Source organism: Filicampus tigris, chromosome 20 (assembly GCF_054856515.1).
Source record: "Filicampus tigris isolate MCC_2025a chromosome 20, RoL_Ftig_1.0, whole genome shotgun sequence".
Lineage (NCBI taxonomy): Eukaryota > Metazoa > Chordata > Actinopteri > Syngnathiformes > Syngnathidae > Filicampus > Filicampus tigris.
The window spans coordinates 9,043,960-9,065,011 of record NC_141236.1 but is presented as its reverse complement, the minus strand read 5'-3'; the positions used below and the strand labels follow the sequence as shown (position 1 = coordinate 9,065,011).

General features: G+C 41.7%; 2 protein-coding genes across 4 annotated transcripts; one reads left to right on the top strand and one right to left on the bottom strand.

Annotated features, from left to right (window-relative positions):
• Window positions 1–135: 135 nt before the first annotated feature.
• On the top strand, window positions 136–14,314 carry snx3 (sorting nexin 3). 2 transcript variants are annotated; one of them, XM_086017947.1, is made up of 4 exons: window positions 136–343; window positions 8,157–8,252; window positions 8,466–8,590; window positions 12,818–14,314. In XM_086017947.1, the coding sequence occupies exons 1-4, from the start codon at window positions 182–184 to the stop codon at window positions 12,918–12,920; spliced, it is 486 nt and encodes a 161-aa protein (XP_085874073.1). In that variant the 5' UTR covers window positions 136–181; the 3' UTR covers window positions 12,921–14,314. The 2 variants fall into 2 exon arrangements, with proteins under 2 accessions (XP_085874073.1, XP_085874072.1); XM_086017946.1 differs by lacking the exon at window positions 12,818–14,314 and adding an exon at window positions 10,491–11,401.
• Window positions 12,142–20,919, bottom strand: nr2e1 (nuclear receptor subfamily 2, group E, member 1). 2 transcript variants are annotated; one of them, XM_086017939.1, is made up of 9 exons: window positions 20,383–20,919; window positions 17,706–17,851; window positions 17,233–17,320; window positions 15,937–16,172; window positions 14,949–15,095; window positions 13,694–13,790; window positions 13,465–13,617; window positions 13,282–13,387; window positions 12,142–13,085 (listed from the first exon to the last, which is right to left on the bottom strand). In XM_086017939.1, exons 1-9 carry the CDS (start codon window positions 20,438–20,440, stop codon window positions 12,923–12,925), a joined length of 1,194 nt encoding a protein of 397 aa, XP_085874065.1. In that variant the 5' UTR covers window positions 20,441–20,919; the 3' UTR covers window positions 12,142–12,922. The 2 variants fall into 2 exon arrangements, with proteins under 2 accessions (XP_085874065.1, XP_085874066.1); XM_086017940.1 differs by having other exon boundaries at window positions 13,465–13,614; window positions 20,383–20,918.
• Window positions 20,920–21,052: the final 133 nt, after the last annotated feature.

Below are 21,052 nucleotides of genomic sequence, written 5' to 3'. Positions count from 1 at the left end.
TTAAATTAAACACAATCATTTAAATCGCGTATTCCAAACTTTTAAATGTGTTATACATTTATTTACACACAACCACGCGTTTATCCTGTGTTTTATTGTGAAGGCCGTTACCGGAACGTACATAATAGTTTTCAGGTTCGCTTGACGCTACAGCTAGCTTCGATAAAGCGCAGGGTTAGAAATGGCTGACACCATAGCTGATACAAGAAGGCTTTTTACCAAGCCTCAGAACCTAAACGACGCGTATGGGCCACCAAGTAACTTTCTAGAGATTGACGTGAGCAATCCCGAGACCATCGGTGTGGGAAGAGGCAGACACACGACGTACGAAGTCAGACTGAAGGTGAGCTTTCATCATCAGTTGCTAATACTGTTAGCATCTGGGCTATTTACCTAACCTTAGTCCACAAATACAGGATATTGGTGGGTGACATTGTGACGCAATAACGTGCATAATGTGAATATGTAGCTTTGATTAAGTATTTCTTACAAGCAATACCGACTAAATCAATATGAGTGAAAACAGTTGGCTGACAGGGTCCGCAACATCCGTCAGAACAAGCTACCAACGTTTAGCTAGTTAGCATGTGATGATGCCTTTGATAATGTGACGCAAAGTTTGGTGACTTTCTATCAACCGAGGTACTAGTCACTTCGATTTGACGGTTCATTTGTTTCTATCAAGTGAGCACAACATTAATTGAGAGTGCACCTGCAAGAGTAGTAAAGTTTTGAGAGTAACTACCCCCAATTGTAAATTTGCAAGAAACTGACCAGTCACTAGTAAAGTTGAAGCCCTCATTTTTTTCCCCGAAAATAGCCACACCCCGTGATCGGCAAATGACCATCAAACTCATGACCAACAGATTGTTTGTACACTCAAATAATCCCCCATGTCCTTTCCACTTTAATCGTATTGATGTGAGCTGTGGCTTTTGTGCTGGGTTGTTTGAATGAGTCTTCTCTTGGCTAAATATTCTCTTGCAACCATTTGCTTGCCTTATGGCGTAAGATGTGGTCAAGGGAATGGGAGGTGCACAGTCAGCTCAAGCAGACAGGATGCACGCTGATCCTCTGGCTCACCTCTCTCCAAGGCATTTCCTTCCTCCCCCTGCTGAGGACATTGCAGGGGAGTAGAGGGCCTCTGTCTGCAGAGAAGCTCCCACAATCCTTTGCTAAACAAGCTGATGATCGAGTAAAAGACGTGTCCTGCCTCATGCTGCAATTGTAACGGCTTGTGCAGCAACTGGCTTATACAAGCACGTAAATGTGACAGACAGCATTGTGTTGTGAAAGCTGTTACAGTCTAACATTTGCGAAACACGGACCCCGAGTCACATTGGGCTTCAGTTTTAAACATTTCTTATACTTATTTGTAAAGGTTGTAATATTACAGACTGCCTATTAGCACCATCATATGCCATAAATTTGAAATTGACCATTGTAGATTACCACTTCCCTCTGGCCTTCCATCAAATTAGCTTTGGTAAGGGACTGTATTTATTTGTTTAATTCATTACACAAAAGCAGACGTGTTTAGGTGAAAACACAGGGCAAAATAAACATTCAGTGCTTCTCGACTGTAGTTGTAAAGTTGCGCCCCATTTTATGGACGTTAAGAAAATAATTATTTTCCTTGTTCAATAATATTCTCATAAAATATACGTACAGTATGTTACATTAATAGACACGGTTTCAAATGAGTTTGACATACCACTGAAAGTATAATACTAGCTATGTCTGCTTGCCAAAGGCTGAGCTACACTGTATTTGTTTACATAGTAGCTAGTGACTACAGCACAAATGAGGAACATGATGCTCTCCCAATATTTTATGTTCGTTGTGGGAACTTGGTACAACTCACTACTGTTCTGAAAAAAAAATTAAAAAAAATCTGAATACAAATACATGTAATTTTTTACAAGCTGTCCACATCCCACCCAAAAGTGGGTGAAACTTGTCAGCCAGTTTCTGGGCTTATCTCATAGCCCCATCAGTTATCTCCAAAATTTCATTTTGGTTGACTAACGCCTGTGTAGTTTGCGGCTTAGAATGGTTAACCGTCTTGAGACATTATTTGGCTAGCTGCAACTTAAAGATGTGAGGCGAGGGAAGCGAAGCAGTCTCCAGGCGTCAGAGTTGAACACGGGGCTACTGTACTTGATTACCGTGGTTTCATTAGCATATGCGTGTAATCAGCGTTCTTATGCACCTCGTGGCCCCGTGTGACCCCGCTTTACATAAGAACACAGATGAAGCGGCACATCGCTCGCGCCTCAACGAATCTGGTGTCAATTTGGCTTCATGTCCCATCTTCAGAATCTTTTTGAAATACTTCATCTTCCGAATGGTAAACTATTAGTAAATCTTTCATTGATTTTTGGTCACATTGTTGCTCACAATATACCTGGCCCTAAAATACATATAGATAAAGATTGGATTTTTTTTTTGTGTGTGTGTGGGGAAGGGTAGCTCACAGCTCATTTGCCATGCCTGGAGTTCCCACTGCTGTCCCACGTTCCACCCAAAATCGAGAGAGCCCTTGTGGTCGCTGAGAGAGTCTTCTTAATCCCCTCATTGAGAGGGGAAAGAATGAAATGGGCTAGGCATGTCGGGGGGGAGCTGCAGCGTTAACTGCCCGGCCATACACCCTCAAAATCCACGGAAGGGTATAAAGCCACCCCCCTTCAGCAGCCTTGATCCTGTTTCCACTTATTCCATTTCATTCTCTATGCAGTCACTCGCCTGATTCGCGGTGAGCTTACGCAGTTCTGCCGATAACTGCTGGCTTAATGGACAAATGACTGCATAACGTAAACACAAGATCAAGGACTTACTTTCACTATGAAATGATAGTCCACACAGAGTTGTTCAGTGATTTTCATGCAGACCAGCTGGTGAAGGTTGAGCGATGGTGGTGAATCACAAGGTTTTTTTTTTTGTTTGTTTTTGTTTTTTGTTCCCCCCCACCACCACCACCACGCACCCCCCTTTACCGGAGGCCAGTTATTTGCACTGGCTCTCTCCGAGTCAGCCTGCGCAGTCACTTGTTGACAGGCAGGCTTTACGTTCGTATTCAAATCAATGGGATCAATCCGCCCTCTTTCACTCCCAGAGATGAAAGCTAACTCGATGCTGAAAGGAGACGGATATCTCATTTTTCTTGAGCGGACTTGTAATGTCGAGGGTCTTGTTGAAGAAGTCGACTTTTGTTCTCATTCAAATCCATTTGTTTTAGCTTGTAATTAAAATCTGAAATGCCCAAGGGACCCACAGAGTGTCTTTTAGGACGACAAAGCCTGTTTGGATCCTTTTTCCCTCTGTGTTGTGTGACAAAGGTGGGCATTTTATGAATATTTAAGATCAAACAAACTCCAAAATCATTCTTGCTTAATATTAGAAATATTTACCATTACAGTGAACCCCCATCTATAGTGGGGGTTACGACAATAATAGTTGAAAATACATTATGTAGGTTATACCACTCACACATATTTTGAACACATTTTAAATATATCAAAACACACTTTAAAGTTGGAAACTTAAAAACACCTGTTCCCATGTTCTCTTGCCGTCACGAAAATGAGAGACTTATGCATAATATCACTTCGAGCAAACAAAAATAAGAAGGCTCGCTTGCACTATTCTTCAAATAAGAAGCAGAGCGTGCTTGCTTCCAGTTGTTTGTCACTCCCAGTTGAAGTTCACTGTATAGCAGACACTGAAATCAAAAGAGGATTAAACACTGTATATTTAAACCATCCAATCCATATAATAAAAAGTTTGGTAGCTGAATGCTAACATATAATGGAAAACACCATCGATGGGTTAATTGCAATTAGCATTGATTTTATTTCCCATTGTTCCTACTTATGTCGCTGGTCTTAATGCTAACGTGGAAACGAGTGATTTTATAAACAGACTTCCTGTTCCATAGCCTTAATATTTGATAATACTGTGATGATGACATTATTAGATTGTCGTCTTTTCGCCCCGCTTCCCTTGATTTTAGGAGGTCACATTGAGAACGCTGAACTTGGGGATCTTACTTTGTTTATAGATAGGACCACATAAAAGGCTTCTTATACTTCTCGTCCTCTTCCCCTCCTCTTTTGTACTCCCTTAGCTTCGCCCTCGGTTTCTTTCTGGCTTCAATTTGGGCGGGGGGGGACTTTGGCCATTAATAAAAATGAGTAGCAATTGGGTGGGTGGGTGTGAGCAGCAGGAGGGGTGGGGCGGGGTGGGCGTGCTTGTCAGGCACAGTCAAGTGTAATCCAAAGTCTACAGCATCCTCTTGGACAACTATTTTAATGGAAATGGGGAACATATTGTATCAAGGCTACCATATCCTACTTGAGATGACAGTATCAAAAGTGGGAGTTGATACTATGGTAACAAAGCAGCTTTTTGCCAGCGAGCGAGTAGATAGACTGTCAGAGCGTAGGGGCCGGCGAGCGAGAGAGAGAGAGAGAGAGAGAGAGAGTACACGGCAAGACGAGAGCAAAAGACCCGTCACCCCAAAGCTTTTGTTCCCAGCCTCTTCTTTCACCATTTCAGAGTATGATGCAATGAGATGGTATTATGTTGCCATTTTTAATGCCATTATTGTGAAAAGGGGGCTGGGGTTGGGGGAGTAAGGGGTGCGGGAGGGGGCGAGCTTTAGGATGCACACTCTCCAACTTGACTTGATCTATCCTGCTAAAAGCTAATGCGTGGTGGTCTTGAACTCTTCTCTCAGGAGATGAGTGATCTTTGTCCGCGGCTGTTTTTAAAGGCTTCTGCCATTTTCAATGAAGCTAAGATATTGTGTCTTACACATTATGTCTCCCTCTCTTCCTATGGAGCATAAATTGCCGCATAATGGAAGGTGAAGCTAGGCGGCCCGTTTTGAAGAGGGTAGCTTTATGCCATGTTCTCTCTTTCACGTAGGCTTTTACTATGCACAATGCCCCACGTGCATATTTATTAGCAAAATAATGAGATTTCCTAAAATTGACAGTCTTATCAAAATGCTGAGTCTGGTTGGAATGGCCACTTCAGCCTCAGTACAATGCACTAAGAACTTTAAAAGTCGGACAAAGGGTTCTGGAGAAATTGTGTTGGAGGGGGAAATGGCCTTTTTTGGGGATTTTTTTGGGTGGTATCGCCGACAGAAAATCTGCCCCAAAAACCTCCTCAAGTTAGAGTAAAACAGCTTCGTTATTTCTCAAGTTTCTCATCGACCCTCTCACTTTATCTACTATTTGGGGGGGAAACCGCTTCTCCGATTGGTTGACAAGACGTTCACGGGTCAAGGTTCCTGATTACTTAATTGATTACAGATTACTTTCAAATGTCGAAACCTGCCCTAAAAACTTTAACAAGCGCAAATGCCAGATTGGTGAGTGTGCCTTTTAGACAATTACACACCTCAGCAGGTTAAAGCTGCTCCCATGTCAAAGTGGGCACAAGGGCCAGTAAATCGAGGCTTGCCGAGAGAACAGAAGCTGAGGAAACCTGATCTTTGACTCTGAGGACTCTCACGCACCCCCTCCTTTTGGGTGAGTGAGACCTCTCACTTTTCACTTTTGTCGTTTGCGTTCCTCCCCTTGTCCTGCCGGAGCAATCTCTTAATCACAGGGTTTGCGAGGGCGAGAGGATTTCAAGGCCAGGCGACTTTTCTTTTCTTGAGCCCTCGTCGCACGGTTTTATCGTCTCGAGACCACTTGACCGGATTCAACGTTTCATGTGAGCGCGTCCAAAACGTTTCAAAAGCTCCAAATTATTAAATATGTAATTGGCCAAACCATTACGCAACACCTCACACACAACCGTACTTCTTAATACGTCAGTGTATGTGCGCGTTTTGTGCTCAGTTAAGTGTTTTCCAGTGTGCACATGATGGGATTAGAGTCACGGCGGTGGCAGATTACCTGTAACTGTGATCTGTTGTGCTGGGGATTAACTTTGCGGCGCTCCTCGCTGTGAGGTAACATTACGCAGCAGGGACAGGCGAGTGGAGTTAATGCCAGAGTAGTGGGGCAATAAAGCTAAACTAATCCACTTCTCCTGTGACCTGAGAAAGAGGCGGAGTGAGGGATGGGGGGGGGGGGCTGACTCATTGACAACTTTACCTGGAAGAACCTGACGGGAGATGCAAAGGGAGAAGTCTTAAATAAAGACGCGGTTTTTTTTGCCAAGCGCGTCACTTTGGCTCGGTTTTTCTCACCGGGGACTTTAGCACAGTTGTATTCACAACAAGAAGATTAGGAGTTCAAATCGCAACTCAAGCCTTTCTGAGTAAAGCAGGGTTTGCATGTTCTCACTATGCTTGCACAGCCCTTCTGAATTCCAAATCTCTGCTTGCCGGGCGAATTGAAACGTTTAAAGACACAATATCCACTTTAGTCCAGTTCCACAAGAGACAATTTGACTTAAATTCCATTCAACTCATTTAAGTGTCAGTTGTTGGTTGACTAGTTAACGGACAGCGGTGCTTGTAGCTCCAGCATAAACAAAAGTTGTACTGTACGAGTCAATGGAGTCACCGAAAAATGAGAACTCGTGCATCTAAAATTCTGTAAAACGGATATACAAATGTCATTTAAATGACACTCACATTGAAAGACAAATTATAGTGCATTTAGTCACAGCCTTTAGTCTTGGCCATTTTCTCCCCATCATGCTCTTATAGATTATAGATAGAAACGTACAAAATGGAGAATCAGGAGTTTAGCTGGTAACAGGCTGGTCTGCCCTGACCACAGCTCTCCCATCTTTCTGGAACGGTCCATGTTCTTCAGAGCAGTCGGTGTTTCGCCTTCATCCGTTCAGCTCTCGGGATGTTTCCGCTCTCCCTTCCTCCTAAATTAGTTAGTCCAGTGCAGTTCAGATGAAGCTTCCGAGCTCTTTTCACTTTTTTTTCACCCCTATTGTGCGGCCATTTTCTCAGCCTTGTAGTTAACTCCATGCCCATTACTGCACATTGTTGTAGACATCTGCCTATTGATCAGTGCGCTGTTCAGATCTGAACTTCTGCTGCACCGACTTGCTCAATTGCTTCGCCATTGTGGCGCTTCAGTAAATTCTGACCTTCTGTAAATGCGGCCCGCTATTGAAAATTCTCATTCAGCCCCTCCTCGTTGGTGCATTGTCACGGGATGGCCATGTGCTGTCAGGACTTGTGAATAGGTTTGGCATTGTGCTGCAATTTGCTGTTTGAGCCTGTGTTCCCTGTCAATGTCGAAACATCTCCCCTCTTTCAAACGAGAGCGTCGCTCTCGAGTGCTCGTCAACAGCAACGGGGGAGATTATGCGAGCGTCGCCGGCGCCCTAGCGCACATGCAAAAAAATGGCAAAACAGTCTGAGTGCGGGAAGACCTTGGTGAGCGAAACATAAGTGATTTTTGTCTCCTGGAGGCCAGTTCCAGTACTATCGAAAGTCTTTATTTTGTCCATCTTTTTTTTTTTTTTTTTTCTTAAACCCACAACACACAAAAATAAAATCACTTTTGTTCACCCACTTGGGACAATGTCAACTAGCTCGTGTGTTTTTTTTGCAGTGGAATAGATCAGAATTGGTCGTTTGTCAAAGGATTTCAGTGAACACGAAAAAAAACACTCTTTCTGAACTTTATGCTCTATTAACCCCCACCTGAGTTGTCCTCAAACAATCTTTAAAGTGAACCATTATGTGACCTAATACTTTGAAACATGCTTTTTTTTTTTTTTTTTTTTTTAAATTTTATTTGACACACCTGACACATTCTTTATGGGGGACAAGAGATGAGAGACTCAAAACAATTCTTCTACAGGTACAAAATAGAAGATGAAAATCAACTATTGTAACCTTGGTGTGCGGTGTACCTTCTTCATCACAAACAAATTGGAAGCCACTCCTGCCTCATTAGATGTGAAGAGTTGACTTCTAGTCACATCTTAGTGTGGTGAGAATGGTGTCTAACACATACCTGAAAAGAGTCATGAATGAACGAATACAACAAAATGCGATCATAAACATGTTGCCCTTAACACATGGAAGTGTTGTTTGTTTCTACGGTGTCATGCTTTGGAGATGTACCAGCAGTCTGGAATCGCGAAAGGATTGTCTCCTTTTGAACCCTTTCCATTTATTTTCGTGTTCACTGAAATCCTTTTTGCATTTCTTCCCCCATCAGACTAACCTTCCAATCTTCAAGCTGAAGGAGTCGAGTGTACGGAGGCGCTACAGTGACTTTGAGTGGCTCAGGGCGGAGCTGGAAAGGGAGAGCAAGGTGAGGGCATGGCCCCTATTTACATTTTTGCAGCCTAGACCATGAATGCAAATTTGTGTTTGGTTTTTAGCCTTCAGAATGTTTAGAGCGCCTCACCTCCACGCAAGCGCCCCTGAAATTGATTTACAGAGAGTACATTGAATGAAACGTTTGTTGTCTTTGTGCCCATTTAAGTGCTGCTACTAATTTTCCCGGGGCACTCTTGTCTCTCAGGTTGTTGTGCCACCTCTCCCGGGAAAAGCTCTGATCCGCCAGCTGCCCTTCCGAGGGGACGATGGGATATTTGATGACTCTTTCATAGAGGAGAGGAGACAAGGGCTGGAGCAGTTTCTAAACAAGTAAGCCGTATCAGCTCAGACTTCACTTTATACTTCCAAGTGGAAATAGAAATTAAAAAAAAAAATTAAAACAGTTGTCTGCGTACAGGCAATGTTTCAAGTAACATGATTGTCATACAAGTGTAAAAAGATAGTTCGTGCCAATGTGACATCATCACGTCATTTTATTTTTCCCCCATGACACACAACAAACATGGAGGGTAGACTGCATGCATCTCAGTTTGCGCTGTACAATGGTTTCTTGAGATACAAGTTTAATTCATTCATTGACCACGCTCGGAACTAGGGCCGGACCCATATGATTTTTTTTTTTAACCCAAGTTGAATGGACACAGCACGAACATCATGTGCTGTTCCTTGTGTTCTGTGTGCCTTGGCCACCTGGGGCCGTATAATGCAGACACACGGATATACTGTAAATAGTGTGCCGCGCGAACATTGTTTTTCCAGAGGATAAAGAATGAGTATTGCGATGTTACCCGTTTACATGTATTGCTCCACCGTTTATGTTCAAATCGGTTGCTTGATATTAGCATGTGAATGGCATTTCCCGTTATGTGTTAGCACTAAGCTAGAAGAGTCGAGTAGTTATGTGGTTGTTTTAAATCCACAACGTGCAGCTGGGAGACGCAATAAACAGCTTGAAGCCTCTTTCTTTGTGAATACATGGAGTTTCGGCCTTCTTGACAACATTGTTTTGAAAGCGTGAGAACATAAAACAAAGCACTTTGCGACAAGTTTCTTCAATTTTTTTCACTCGTGTTCTTAGCGCACACAGACCGACGTGCACAGTCTTCTTTTAATTGTCATTTCTAATTACCTAACAAAGCACGTTATTTTCCACACATTTGATTCGTTTGTGATGTTTAATTTATGATAATTGCAACTCAAATTACAGCGTGTGTTTGCACGTGGTCCGGTGCGTCCTTTTTTTTTTTTTCTCAGCTGCCAAACAATAAAAGTTACGGTGCCGTTGTAATTACTTGTTCTGATTGCAGACTTGGTCGTTATCTTTGTTTCCTGTGCAAATGTATCAATGTTTCGGTTTGAACGTCAAGTGTGCCAAGAAATTTTAAAACCGTAAATGTTTTTTTTTTTTTAATTTTAACAACGTGTGGGTAGTTAAAATGTTGTTGCATGCATTCCAGGCAACAAAACGCTGCTGTTAATGATATCATTGTTCCGAGACTTCATCCCAGCCGGCTGCTTTAAGTGATTGAGAGCATTGTGAAGAGGATATCTTTTGGCAGCTTGATTGTCTCTGAAAACTAGCGAGGAGCCACACATTGGTCCCCATTTCCTTTTCCGGCAAACTTGTTCCAGCCCCGATATTTGACGCTTGTAATTTGGCTTGACTATTTCCCATTTCAGTTTAAGATGCGAACGCATAATGGCATCACCCTCCTGGGTCTCAGGTGCACGGCATATTTTCTTGTATAAGCCCTTGTGCGTCATCCACAGGGACGCTGAGTCAAGCCTCATGTCAGAGTGGCTTTAGAAAAGAACGCGTCCCTCCAAATTTTAATGGAAGAGGCATGATGACAAATTGATTTTCCCCAAATCATATTTAACGATCGTTAGGGTCAATCACCAATTCAATCACCATTTTCCAACCACACTAGAATGGTTTTCCAAAAAAAGGACTAGTGCAGAGCTCCGCAACCTGCGGCTCTGAGGCTGAGTGGGGTCATTTTTGGGTCACTTTTTTTCCCCCGTATGACAAGAAAGGCTAACATTGGAGCACTCATAAATCAAGGTGTCGCAGTAATTAAATCAGCTTTATTGTGCTCATTGAATTATGAAAAGCATCACACATACAGCATGACTCGCAAACTGGCTTCTCCTTTTCTGTTGTGTACATGTGCATTGAAGCCTCTTGTGGTCATGTGTGTGTTTTCAGAGTGGCCGGTCACCCTCTGGCCCAGAACGAAAAATGCCTGCACATGTTTCTACAGGATGAGTCTGTGGACAAGCACTACACTCCGTCCAAAGTCAGACAAGCTTAAAAAAGAAAAAAAAAAAAATTAAAAATAAAGAGAGAGAGAGATGGCGCAGCCAACCAACTTGCCCGCCCGCCCTCATCGGACTTGGCCCGCCCGCTCAGCCGAGCTTGGACCACCCAACCCAAAGTGCTCACGCTACCCCTCTTCACTGCTTCTGGTTCTTCTCAGACAATTGGGAAAAAAAAAAAAAAATCAAAGATAAACCCCCCAGACCACCACGCCCATCCCCAAGTGTGTATATATATATATGTGTATATATATATGTATATATATATGTATGTATATGTACACACACCTGTCCCTTTCAGTTACCTCCTCCCTCCACTTTTTATTTTCCCCTTTTAATCGCAAAGAATGTTCGCAGCATCACGTGGTCACTCGATGTCTGGAAATGCCACTAACATGGGGTGTATAATTGTATTTATAGTTAGCTATGTCTTGAAAATATTCATTTACGTCGTAAAACCCACAGCCGACTCCATTGTATAGTCATTATTGGCATGTCGCACATTAGTGGGCCCTGAAATTTAAAGAACGTGTTTGACCCACCCCACACAAAAAAGGAAGCATGTGTTTGTGTTTGTTTGTTTGTTTGTGTGTGTGTGTGTGTATGTGTGCGTGTGTGTGTGTCCAGCTACCAGCACTTGCCCTGTTATCACCATTGCTTTTCTAGGAAGTCAATTTACACAGAGGGAACGGCAGTATTTCTACTGGCTATTTACGCGTTTTGAGATTTATATACTGCTGTGCCATTTTTTTTGTTTATTTTGAAGATTTTTCCAATAAAATAGATGAAATATCTACTACATATGTGCGTGCAACATTTTTTTTTTTTCTATTTGCCTACTTTCCAAAATGTGCATGAAGAAATGTAATGGGCCAAAAACACAGAATTACTTGACTGTCATGAGAAAAACATATACTGCAAACATTTTTGAAAGCTTTTTTTTTTGTTTGTTTGTTTTTCTTGTTTAAACTTATTTTTTAAAGTTCAGTTAGTTTTTAGAGCAGGTTTGTTTTTTGGGGGGAAAATGTTTAGTTTTAGTATTAGTTTTAGTTTTTTTATATATCGTCGCTGTCATGTGAAAAACACTTATGTCCATTTTTTTCAATTTTCTTATTTTTACGTGAATTGTCTTTCTGCGTTACGGTCATCCCATTAATGTGAAAATTATTTTTTTTTCCCAAAATTGTACACAAGTGTTTTTCACAGGACAGCTGCTGTATTAGAAAATTAATGGACAGACAAAAACGACAATATTTTGCTATAATTGTTGTTAGTTTTGGTCAATTTTGTAAACATAAAATGTAATTTTAGTTATATAATTTTTTAACAGCACTCATTTAGTAAATGAAATCGTTTTCTCTATTTTAGTGTATTTCGTTAACTCTTATAACCTTGGTCTGCATACATGTGAACTACTAATAATAATACGAATGTAATACTGTACCGCTTTCAAAAAATAAAATAAATAAAAATAGGAAAACGATCAGTGTGGCAGCACACTAGATTTCTTTTGAGAAAAAAACATGAAAAAAAAATGTAATTCAGTGTCTTTTATTCATATGGTTTCACCTCTAAATAGTTATAACTCCCAAGGATTAACAACAGAGTAAATCACCATGATATTCCACAAAACAGCTCCTCAAGTGCTGAATTTTTTATTTTTTTTAAATCCATGTTAGTGTCTAACTTTTAAGTTGACCTAAACATTTTAATGTTGCGCCTGGATACAAACACTTAAATACACACACCATCTTGAGCTGCATGTCCATTGCGAACCCCCCTCCTTTGCCACAGTAGTCATTTCCTCTCCATTGCTGGGTGCGTTTGATTTCGACACCGGATGAGGAGGGGGTGGGGAATCTGAATGACATAGCCCATACTCGTGAGTCTTTTTTTTTTTTTTGTTTTTTGTTTTTTTTTGTTTGCTTTTTGGTTTCCTCCACTGGGATTGAACACAGCAATAAAATATTAAATTGGTCATCAAGCTCATTGGTCTCGCAGACACTTGCAGTTATTTTCATATAGAACATGTCTTTGTCACTTGGCAGCTGCTCCCAAGAGTCTTTAGTCCTCTGTATTTATACATGAGTAGCTTTCCTCTGTCCACTCCAGTGCTTTTTTTTTTTTATAGGTCAATCTATTATGGTTGGTTACACTAATCCTTTAACTAAGCCCCTGTTAACAGGATAGTTGATGAACTTGTTTTCTTTCATACAGATGTGCTTCTGCTAACTCTACGGCCTGCTGGGTGAGTCTCGAGGGGTCCCCCGCACTCATGTTCAAGTTTTCTTCTTCTCCAAGCAGGCGGGTTGACCGGTGAGGTCATATGTCGCTGGATTTGTACATGTCGGAGAGGAGCCTGGTGATGGGCACGTTGCCGATGGTCTTTTTGAAGAACACCTCCTCGATGGTGGATGGGCCGACTGATCGCAGGGATGGCAGAAGCAGCAGCAGCTTGCCGAAACGGCACGGTTGAGTCGGGTACCTGCAACGCATCACAGCGGTTGAAGAAATCCTTAAAGGAGCTGATATGTATGTATCAGCCGATAACCAAAATATCAGTCAGGATAAGAACATTGATATCCAGTAAACCCCCGCCCTTCATCGCGGGGGGATATAAATTCTTAATGCCCAAAATATGAACAAATCTTGAAGTCTGTACATTATTGGCTAATACTTACCTGGTGTGGATGTAACTGTTGAGTGTGAGCTGTGCCTCGTCCTGTAGCGCGGCAATGGCGCTGGCGTTACGGAAATTTCTCAACTCTGCGCCCCCCTGCGTCGGTACTGTTTCCACGAGAAGGGGACTGTTAGAATAGGAGCCTAAAACCGAGGCCTAATGGCAACGGAGGCCGGGCTCTCACCCGCTTTGAACGTCACGATACATTTCAAGCAGGCGAACTCCGTGGCGTCCAGCCGCATCTGTCGGAACCTGGTGACCACCTCTTGAAGCGCTTGAATCTCGGACATGATCTTGTTCATCCGCTGGGATTCCGTGTTTTCGGTGTTCATCCCTGCTGATGACACGGCATTATGACGGGGGAAGGTGGCGAGGCGCGGGAAGGCCTCACGCAACGTGTCTCCATTACATACCAGAAACGGCAAGTAGAGTCGTAGAGTCCACAGGGATAGCCCACTGCGCGATGCCCAGAACAAACAATTCCCTCCACGCGTCCTCCAACAGAATCAACTGCAAAGAAGATTACGCTTTGTAAGGCCATTGGGCAGGCTTCTGGTGCCACCACATCACATTCTGCAGGTGCGCCATAATAAAGGGAGAAGGTGTTGATATATTGCATTTGTGTGATCATATGAGCATAGATGGATGAAACCCAGGGCAAAATCTAATGGTGTGAGCTGAAGATGAGGCTTTACACAACAAATGCGTCAAATTGCAATCCGACACATTTGAAGCACTCTTGCCGGAAAAGAGTGAAAAAGTCAGGATGTTCTCTCACCCCCCCAAACTAAAAGTGCTTCACACTTAGCTATACTTGTCATTTTGGTCCAAAACCTTCAGACGTCTGACGACGTCATTTGGGATAGTCTCCAGCTCACTGTGTCCCTTAACCGGATAGCATTGCTATATATGGTCAATTTCATGTTTTCTTTTTTACCGATACTATTGAACTGTTATTTTTACACATAATTAACCAATTATGTTGAAAATAAGTAAAGAACAAATCTATTAATGCTCAACTGTCTGAGAAGTATTGTATTGTCTCCTCCCTCATGCTGCGTTTTTTTTTTTTTTTTTGCCTCAATATTGAAAATCTGCATGTTTTTTTGATAATGGGTGAAAATAGATGCATTTGAGTAAACCTGTTTTGTTTAAAATAGGCCGCTGTAATGCTTCGGTGCAGAAGGAACTGGTCAGCCACAAAGGTAAGAGTGTGCGCAGGGGTGTAGCACCAAAATCTGTGTCCCCATGATTGTCATTAACTGCCAGACATTTTCGGACCCTCTTTTAATCTTAATGTTTGAAAAAATATATAAATAAATTCCTGGGATTGAATAGCTGTACTAAAAAGACAAGTAAATTCGTCAGTGGCAGGGCGGTGGCGCTGACCGATACATTCCAGATGGCACATTGTGACAAACGATATTGTATGATAGAGTATGTTATCTACTTGCACCAGTTGCGTTTTCTGGTCAAGTAGTCTGTGTTAGCGCAGACTTGAATTTGGATTTGTTGGTGCTGCGTCCTACCATATTTGTCCATAAACCACCTTTCCCATTCCTTTGCCTTATGTCGACCAAAGCGATCATGTTTGAACTCCCCTGGGCCTCCTCTAATCCCCACCCCACTCTTGTTGCCTTAATTCCCGTCACACGCGGTTAAACGTACCTGGTCAGATAAGGGGAGCGTGGAGAAGGCGGGCACACTTTTGGCCCACTTGATGCTCATGAAGAGGAGGCGGGCAGCCGACTCGCACACCGACTCGGTGGCCACCTCGTACAGGTACATGGGGGTGGCGCTGACTTCGTGAGGGTACTGCAGCGGGGGAGAAACGAGGATGCGGTCATCGCCTCGGAAACAGTTGGGCTCATTGTACGCGGCAAAGGTCAAATTCCAAGCCACGGCACCTGCTTTTTAGCGACGATTAGTGTTGCTTGCGGCGGATTTGCGGTGAGAAATCTAATTGGCGGATTTGTGCCTCTTATGGGCTAAATCAGGGCAAGAATTTCAACTTCTAACCCTGCTGGAAAAAATTATAATCGTGTAAATAATAACACTAAGACAAATTTACACTCAACATCAAACTTTAAACTAGATATGGTGTAAGTTTTTGCATACCGGAAATATTTGCAACAAAGTATTAACAATATAAATCAATTAAAGTAAATTGAGTTGAGTTCAGTAATTATAACAGATGTCAACAAATGTGTGTGTGGGCTCACTATTTGCCAAATAGGTCCCTCCTGCTGTTCTTAAAGCTTTCTAAAGGGTGAATAATAATGAATGTCCAAGACCAAACCACAACAAATCTAAAGGTTTTGAAAATAATGTTATTTATAAACCCTTCATATTATAAAGTAGGACCAAGCAGGCTAAATAAAGACTCACTATTTGGCAAGCAGCATGAAACGCTTTCTCATTTAGTGACTTGTTTCAGGCTTTGTAAGGTGTTAATGAACTAATTATTAACCAGTTTATAAACCCTTCATATTACTGTAAAGATAGTACAAAAAAAAGTACAATTTTATATTGTCATTTTCCTTATAAAGTTATTACAACATCCCCATTTTCCATCTATCCATCTCTCTTTCGCCCAACCCAGATACAGTGAGTGAATATCAATTTTAGCATGTAAATGTAACAATGGTAACATTACCTTAGGGGTGGGCTGTGCCAGGCCCACGATGGCCTGCCTTTCTGGCGTACTGGCCACCGTACTCATATCCAAAGTGTGCGGCTCCAGTTGTGTGACTGTGGTGAAGAAGGGGGGGCCCGGCAGAGAGGAACCCGGGAAATGCGCCGAAGACCCGTTGACCTCTTTATGACCTCGGAAGTAAAGGGCCACCTGTTTTCGGATGGTGGACGTTCGGGGTCCTCTCTCGTGTTGGACGGCTGAAACAGCACAGCACAAGTCCAAATGATTCAAGTAAAATAATCTAAAATCTGTAAAAAATAATAAATAAAATAATCTGTAAAATGTTAGCCATTCCTTCTAATGTTGTTTTTAAAAACCGTCCAACATTTGTTTCACCCTCTTGGCTTCATCATTTGTGTAGGATAAAAATCATTTTTGATGAGAATAACACTAAATTAGTATTATACTTTATAAAATAATTAGTGTGGAAGGGATTGAATTGGTGCATCATGATGAATGTATATGACTGGGCCACTAGAGGGCATTATAATACAGTCATGCAGATATAAACAAGAGTTTCACACCTTCAGGGACTGACTGTCATTTTTTGCAGAGGATAAAGAATACTTGCCTGAGTTTTGTTATTCTGTCTGTCATCATGTGTTGCTGCACCATTCGTGTTATAAAATTAAATATTAATTGAAAGATTTCTAACACTTCCACATATGGTAGATGCTTTTCGTCCGCCAGTCCAAGCCGTTTCGCCGTTTTCTCTGAGCATTAAAGTAGACTTAAAGGCAAATTTATGCAGTTGGTTTCGTGTGTAATTGTGCTTGTTTTATGTTAAGTTTGACAGTGAACTCCCAACTTTGGCATTAAACAGCTTCAAACTTTTTTTTTTTTTTTTTTTCGCTATCAGACTTCTGCTTGAAATGAACTGAGTTAAGATCACTGCCACAATGCAACACTAGTATCTCAAGTTTCTACTTTAAAGTCAAAGCCAAATTCAGCTGAACATGGGCTCCAAAACGGGCTGGATTGCAGTGGCATGCATAGAGGGGGGCCAACAGGGCAGTAGCCACACCACTGTATAAGAAACAAGCGCGGTAATAACAGTATATAAAAATGGCATTCTTTAAATTGTTTTCCAATTTGTGCATTGTGCTAACAAGGTTGAAAAAAAGGTAATATAACAATAATTACTGATGTAAAAGCAAAAAAAATTGGGGGGTGAAAAATCTTAAAAATGACTAGCGTAATAAAATCAAAGAAGACCTCATGGTTAATTTAAAAAAAAATATTTACATATATATTTACCGTCTTTATTCATGTTGACTTCCAGGCACTTTTTCAAGCGACACGCCCGGCATTGGTTTCTGTGAGTTTTGTCCACAGGACACCCACCCTACAGCACGCACACACAAGGAAAAGTACGTTATCATATAATAGCTGCAACGCTCCTATCCTTACTATTATCTTCCCAGGAGACCAATTTCCAGGTGCTATCATCATCATCATGCATTTATCGACCCCCTCAATGCAGCCTCATGGGGGGGGGGGTGTATGGGGGCTAAGTAGTATCCCGCCCCCTGCTCCTTGAATCCTCGCTTTCATCACATTAGATTGGATTACACCTGATAAATTACAACGCACTGGCGCGTTGAGCTATTTAAACGCTGACAGGGCGATGCGTTTGTGTACAGCTGGGAAACGGCGGTAACGGGGTGAAAATGTCTCGTAAAGACGCACACGGTGGGAAAAAGGGTAACATAATTAAGCGGAGGTGCTACCTGAGAGCCAGACTTGCACACGTAAGTTCTGTTTCGGCGAATGCTCCTCTTGAAGAAGCCCGAGCAACCGTCGCAGGCGTAGACGCCGTAGTGCTTGCCGGAGCTGCGGTCTCCGCACACTTTACACGGGATGTCCAAAATGCGACCTGCAGTGGGAATTCAGAAATTAGAAAGTCAGGTCGGAAACAACTCATTCAAGCAACAAATCATTTTTCTTCATTAATGCAAATATGAATAGGGAATTAAAAAGTAATTATACAGCAACAAATAATTTTGGAGCTCGATTTTTTTCGGACTTTTTGCTGTTTATGCACTTAGAATTTTCTGTTGGTTCAGCCATTCTGTCGTTCATTGAGTCAACACGCTTTATTTTCTTTTTCAAATATGTAATCATAAAAAAAAATCATTGCCGATAGATTATCCTTATTTGTTCTATTAAATTAAAAAGTGCATCAATTCAATTGCTCGCATCCTTGCATTAAAAAAGTTCATATTATACTTTATAATTAACTTTATTGCATTAATTCGCCGTTGGGGAAAAAAAACATCCGTCAATTTGTCAGTACTCTGTTTAGTTTTAAATGTTTACAACTCAAATCCTTAAACAATTTTATCCCTCTTCTATCTTCAAAATGGCTTTTAATTTAACATTGATTCATCACTTGAGTGACCTTTTCATTCTTACGTTAATCCTTGCATTAGTTTTTCTAATTTACTTTACTTTCTTTCTAAGACTTTGCATTAGTTACTTTATTTCTACATAGAGAAAACACAATTTCATTAGGTCATATGTATACGTGTTTATATATATATATATATATAAATATATATATATAAATATATATATATATATATATATATATATATATATATATGTATATATGTGTGTGGGGGGGTATATGCAGTATGTATATGTACATGAGTTTACCTTTCTTGCACTATGCTTTTTCTGAATATCTGTCTATCAGCATTAATTAAAAAAATGTAATCCTAATGCATGTAAATTAGTCATATTCCTATATATCATAATATACTTGTGCATTGCAATTCATTAAATCTCTGTTGAGGGGGTCGAAAATAAACAGACTCCAGTGTACATTATCTACCGTTTATTAATCTATTATCTCACTCAATCACTTTATTTACTTTTCCACTGTTTAATCCTAATACTCATATTAGTCACATTTATACAATGGATTTTTTTCGGATTACTTTTGATTTATGCCATTGATGTGGGGGTCTGGGGCGGGGGGGGGCGTTTGATTAAGATTGTCTCTCTCTCAACAGTGGCCGTTCGACCATGGGAATTCAGTTTTTCCAGAATAAAGGTGGGCGAGCGTCATAACCGGGCTCTGTAAAACAATGGGGGAGGGGGGGGGTTGAATTGGGGGGTTCCCAATGCAGACATTAGGGGGGGAAAGTGTTAACTTAATGATTTCGTCCCATTGAAACTGGTCTGACTGGCCGCATCTCGACAAGCTGCCAACTCGGCCTCATAATGGGACTCGACAGCTGCTTTATCCGGCAGGTCTTTTGGCCTCGGGATTAGGCAGTGACACCGCGCCTCCACAATCAACTCGTTTCGCCAAACTCCAATCAAGTGGAGGCGAATGGACTCCCGTGTTTGATAGGGAAAGGCGTACAAAAGTGACGATTTTTTTTAAATTCAAACCTACAGGGAGCAAAAAGTGTGTGTAGAGGTGGGGTGTCTTGGGGGGGCTTCCACTGACGTTTTGCCACCTGCTCGCTGCTTCACCAGTGACCCGTCCCATAGGGTAGCATGGGAATAAGCAGCAGCGAAGAAAAATAACTCCAGGGAGGGCTGATTATCATCAATTAGAAAGCCTTCGTTTGTTGTATATGTTTTGTTCTTAACCTGTTGATGAATGACTTGACTTGCATGGCTTCAAAGTGATGTAAGCACCCGTGAGGTTGATTTACATGCACCAACTTTAGGGGGAACTATTAACGCTAATCAAATAAAAACAGTACGAGCCAAGTTGACACTCCTAATTTGGAAAAAAGAAAAAACTCACTATTTTGTGCACGTCAGGGACAGAATACGATATGAATTCGACTATATTGTCTGACGTAATTGCAACAAGGGACAAAAATAGTGGCATTTTCTTTTATTCTAAATTGTGTTAACAAATGTTAGAGAAGTGTTATGGATGATGGAGGAGAACGATTTGATATTAACAATGCGTATCTCGGTGAGATAAGTGGATATAATTGTAATTTTCAATTATCCTACTGTGATTTAATTGGAATTAATTACAAGGCCTGTGAGAGAGGGATTTAATTTAGAATCAATTTGTGAATGATATTTTTTGTATGTGTATGCAAAAACAGTCCAACATGTTGGCCAAAAGACATTAAAAACGGTCGTTTGAAAGTGTTTAAATTAAGAGAAGACGAGAAAGAAAACATTAAAATAGCTCTAATTGCTAAACTTATTTTTCGGGACAATGTAGCAGAAAATTGGCACATTCCATTTTAATTAAAAAAAAACTTTATTGAACACAACACAGCGCTGTGACGCATTCGTTCCCCGAAAACATTCATTTCGCAACAAACAGGTAGCCTACTAATGGAAATGGAGTACTTTCAAATATATTTTTGTAATTTTCCTATGCTTAATTAACATCTTTTTTTCTGAAGGAAAAGTGCCACTTACTTGACTTGACATTGAGAATATCCAAACAGCCACTTGTTGAGCCGGCAGGTTTGCTCATCGTGGATGCTCAAAAGATGAAAGTTCAGGCTGGAAAACGTCCCTTTAAAAGATTATATTGATACTTGACTTGCTCTCGCTCTTGTTTCTTGCAGTTGCCCCGCCAAACTCCCACAATGAGTCCACGCTCAGCACGCACGGCGACGCATCGTCCCGCTTCCAGGTCCGGTCAACCGGCGAACCGGACCGACTCGCAGCTCCTCGGCAGCCCGGCGAAGAGGACCTGTCGGCGGCTGCGGTCGGTGCGCAACAGGCGCCGAGTTTGGAGGCCGGGTGAAGGGAACCAAAAAAAAAAAAACCAAACAAACGCAAAATGTTTTTTGTTAGTTTTTTTGTTGTTGCAGTGGACCGGCCAGCACCGAGCTGAGGATTGGTAAGTGTTGAATCGTGGCCGCAGGTGTGACTTTGTGCTGCGACTTGGCCCGAATAAATCAAGCCTGCTAATATTTCGCACAAGTGTCAGGGGGGAGGCTGGAGGGTGGAGATCTCCACTTCCTTCATCCACTTGGCTTTCCACGCCAAACTCACTCCGCCGTGACGTCACACTCTCCCTCGCTCGCTCTCTCTTTTTCTCTCTCATTCATTGATCCCAAGGCACTGCCCACAAGCCACT

Excerpts from the sequence above, each read along its gene's own strand:
- nr2e1 (XM_086017939.1), bottom strand. The coding sequence starts at position 20,440 with ATGAGCAAACCTGCCGGCTCAACAAGTGGCTGTTTGGATATTCTCAAT. Across the intron at positions 16,173-17,232 it reads AGTCAACATGAATAAAGACG|CCGTCCAACACGAGAGAGGA; the intron begins GTAAATATATAT and ends GTGCTGTTTCAG. Across the intron at positions 13,791-14,948 it reads CGCTCCCCTTATCTGACCAG|TTGATTCTGTTGGAGGACGC; the intron begins GTACGTTTAACC and ends TCTTCTTTGCAG.
- snx3 (XM_086017946.1), top strand. The coding sequence starts at position 182 with ATGGCTGACACCATAGCTGATACAAGAAGGCTTTTTACCAAGCCTCAG. Across the intron at positions 344-8,156 it reads CGTACGAAGTCAGACTGAAG|ACTAACCTTCCAATCTTCAA; the intron begins GTGAGCTTTCAT and ends TTCCCCCATCAG. Across the intron at positions 8,591-10,490 it reads CTGGAGCAGTTTCTAAACAA|AGTGGCCGGTCACCCTCTGG; the intron begins GTAAGCCGTATC and ends GTGTGTTTTCAG.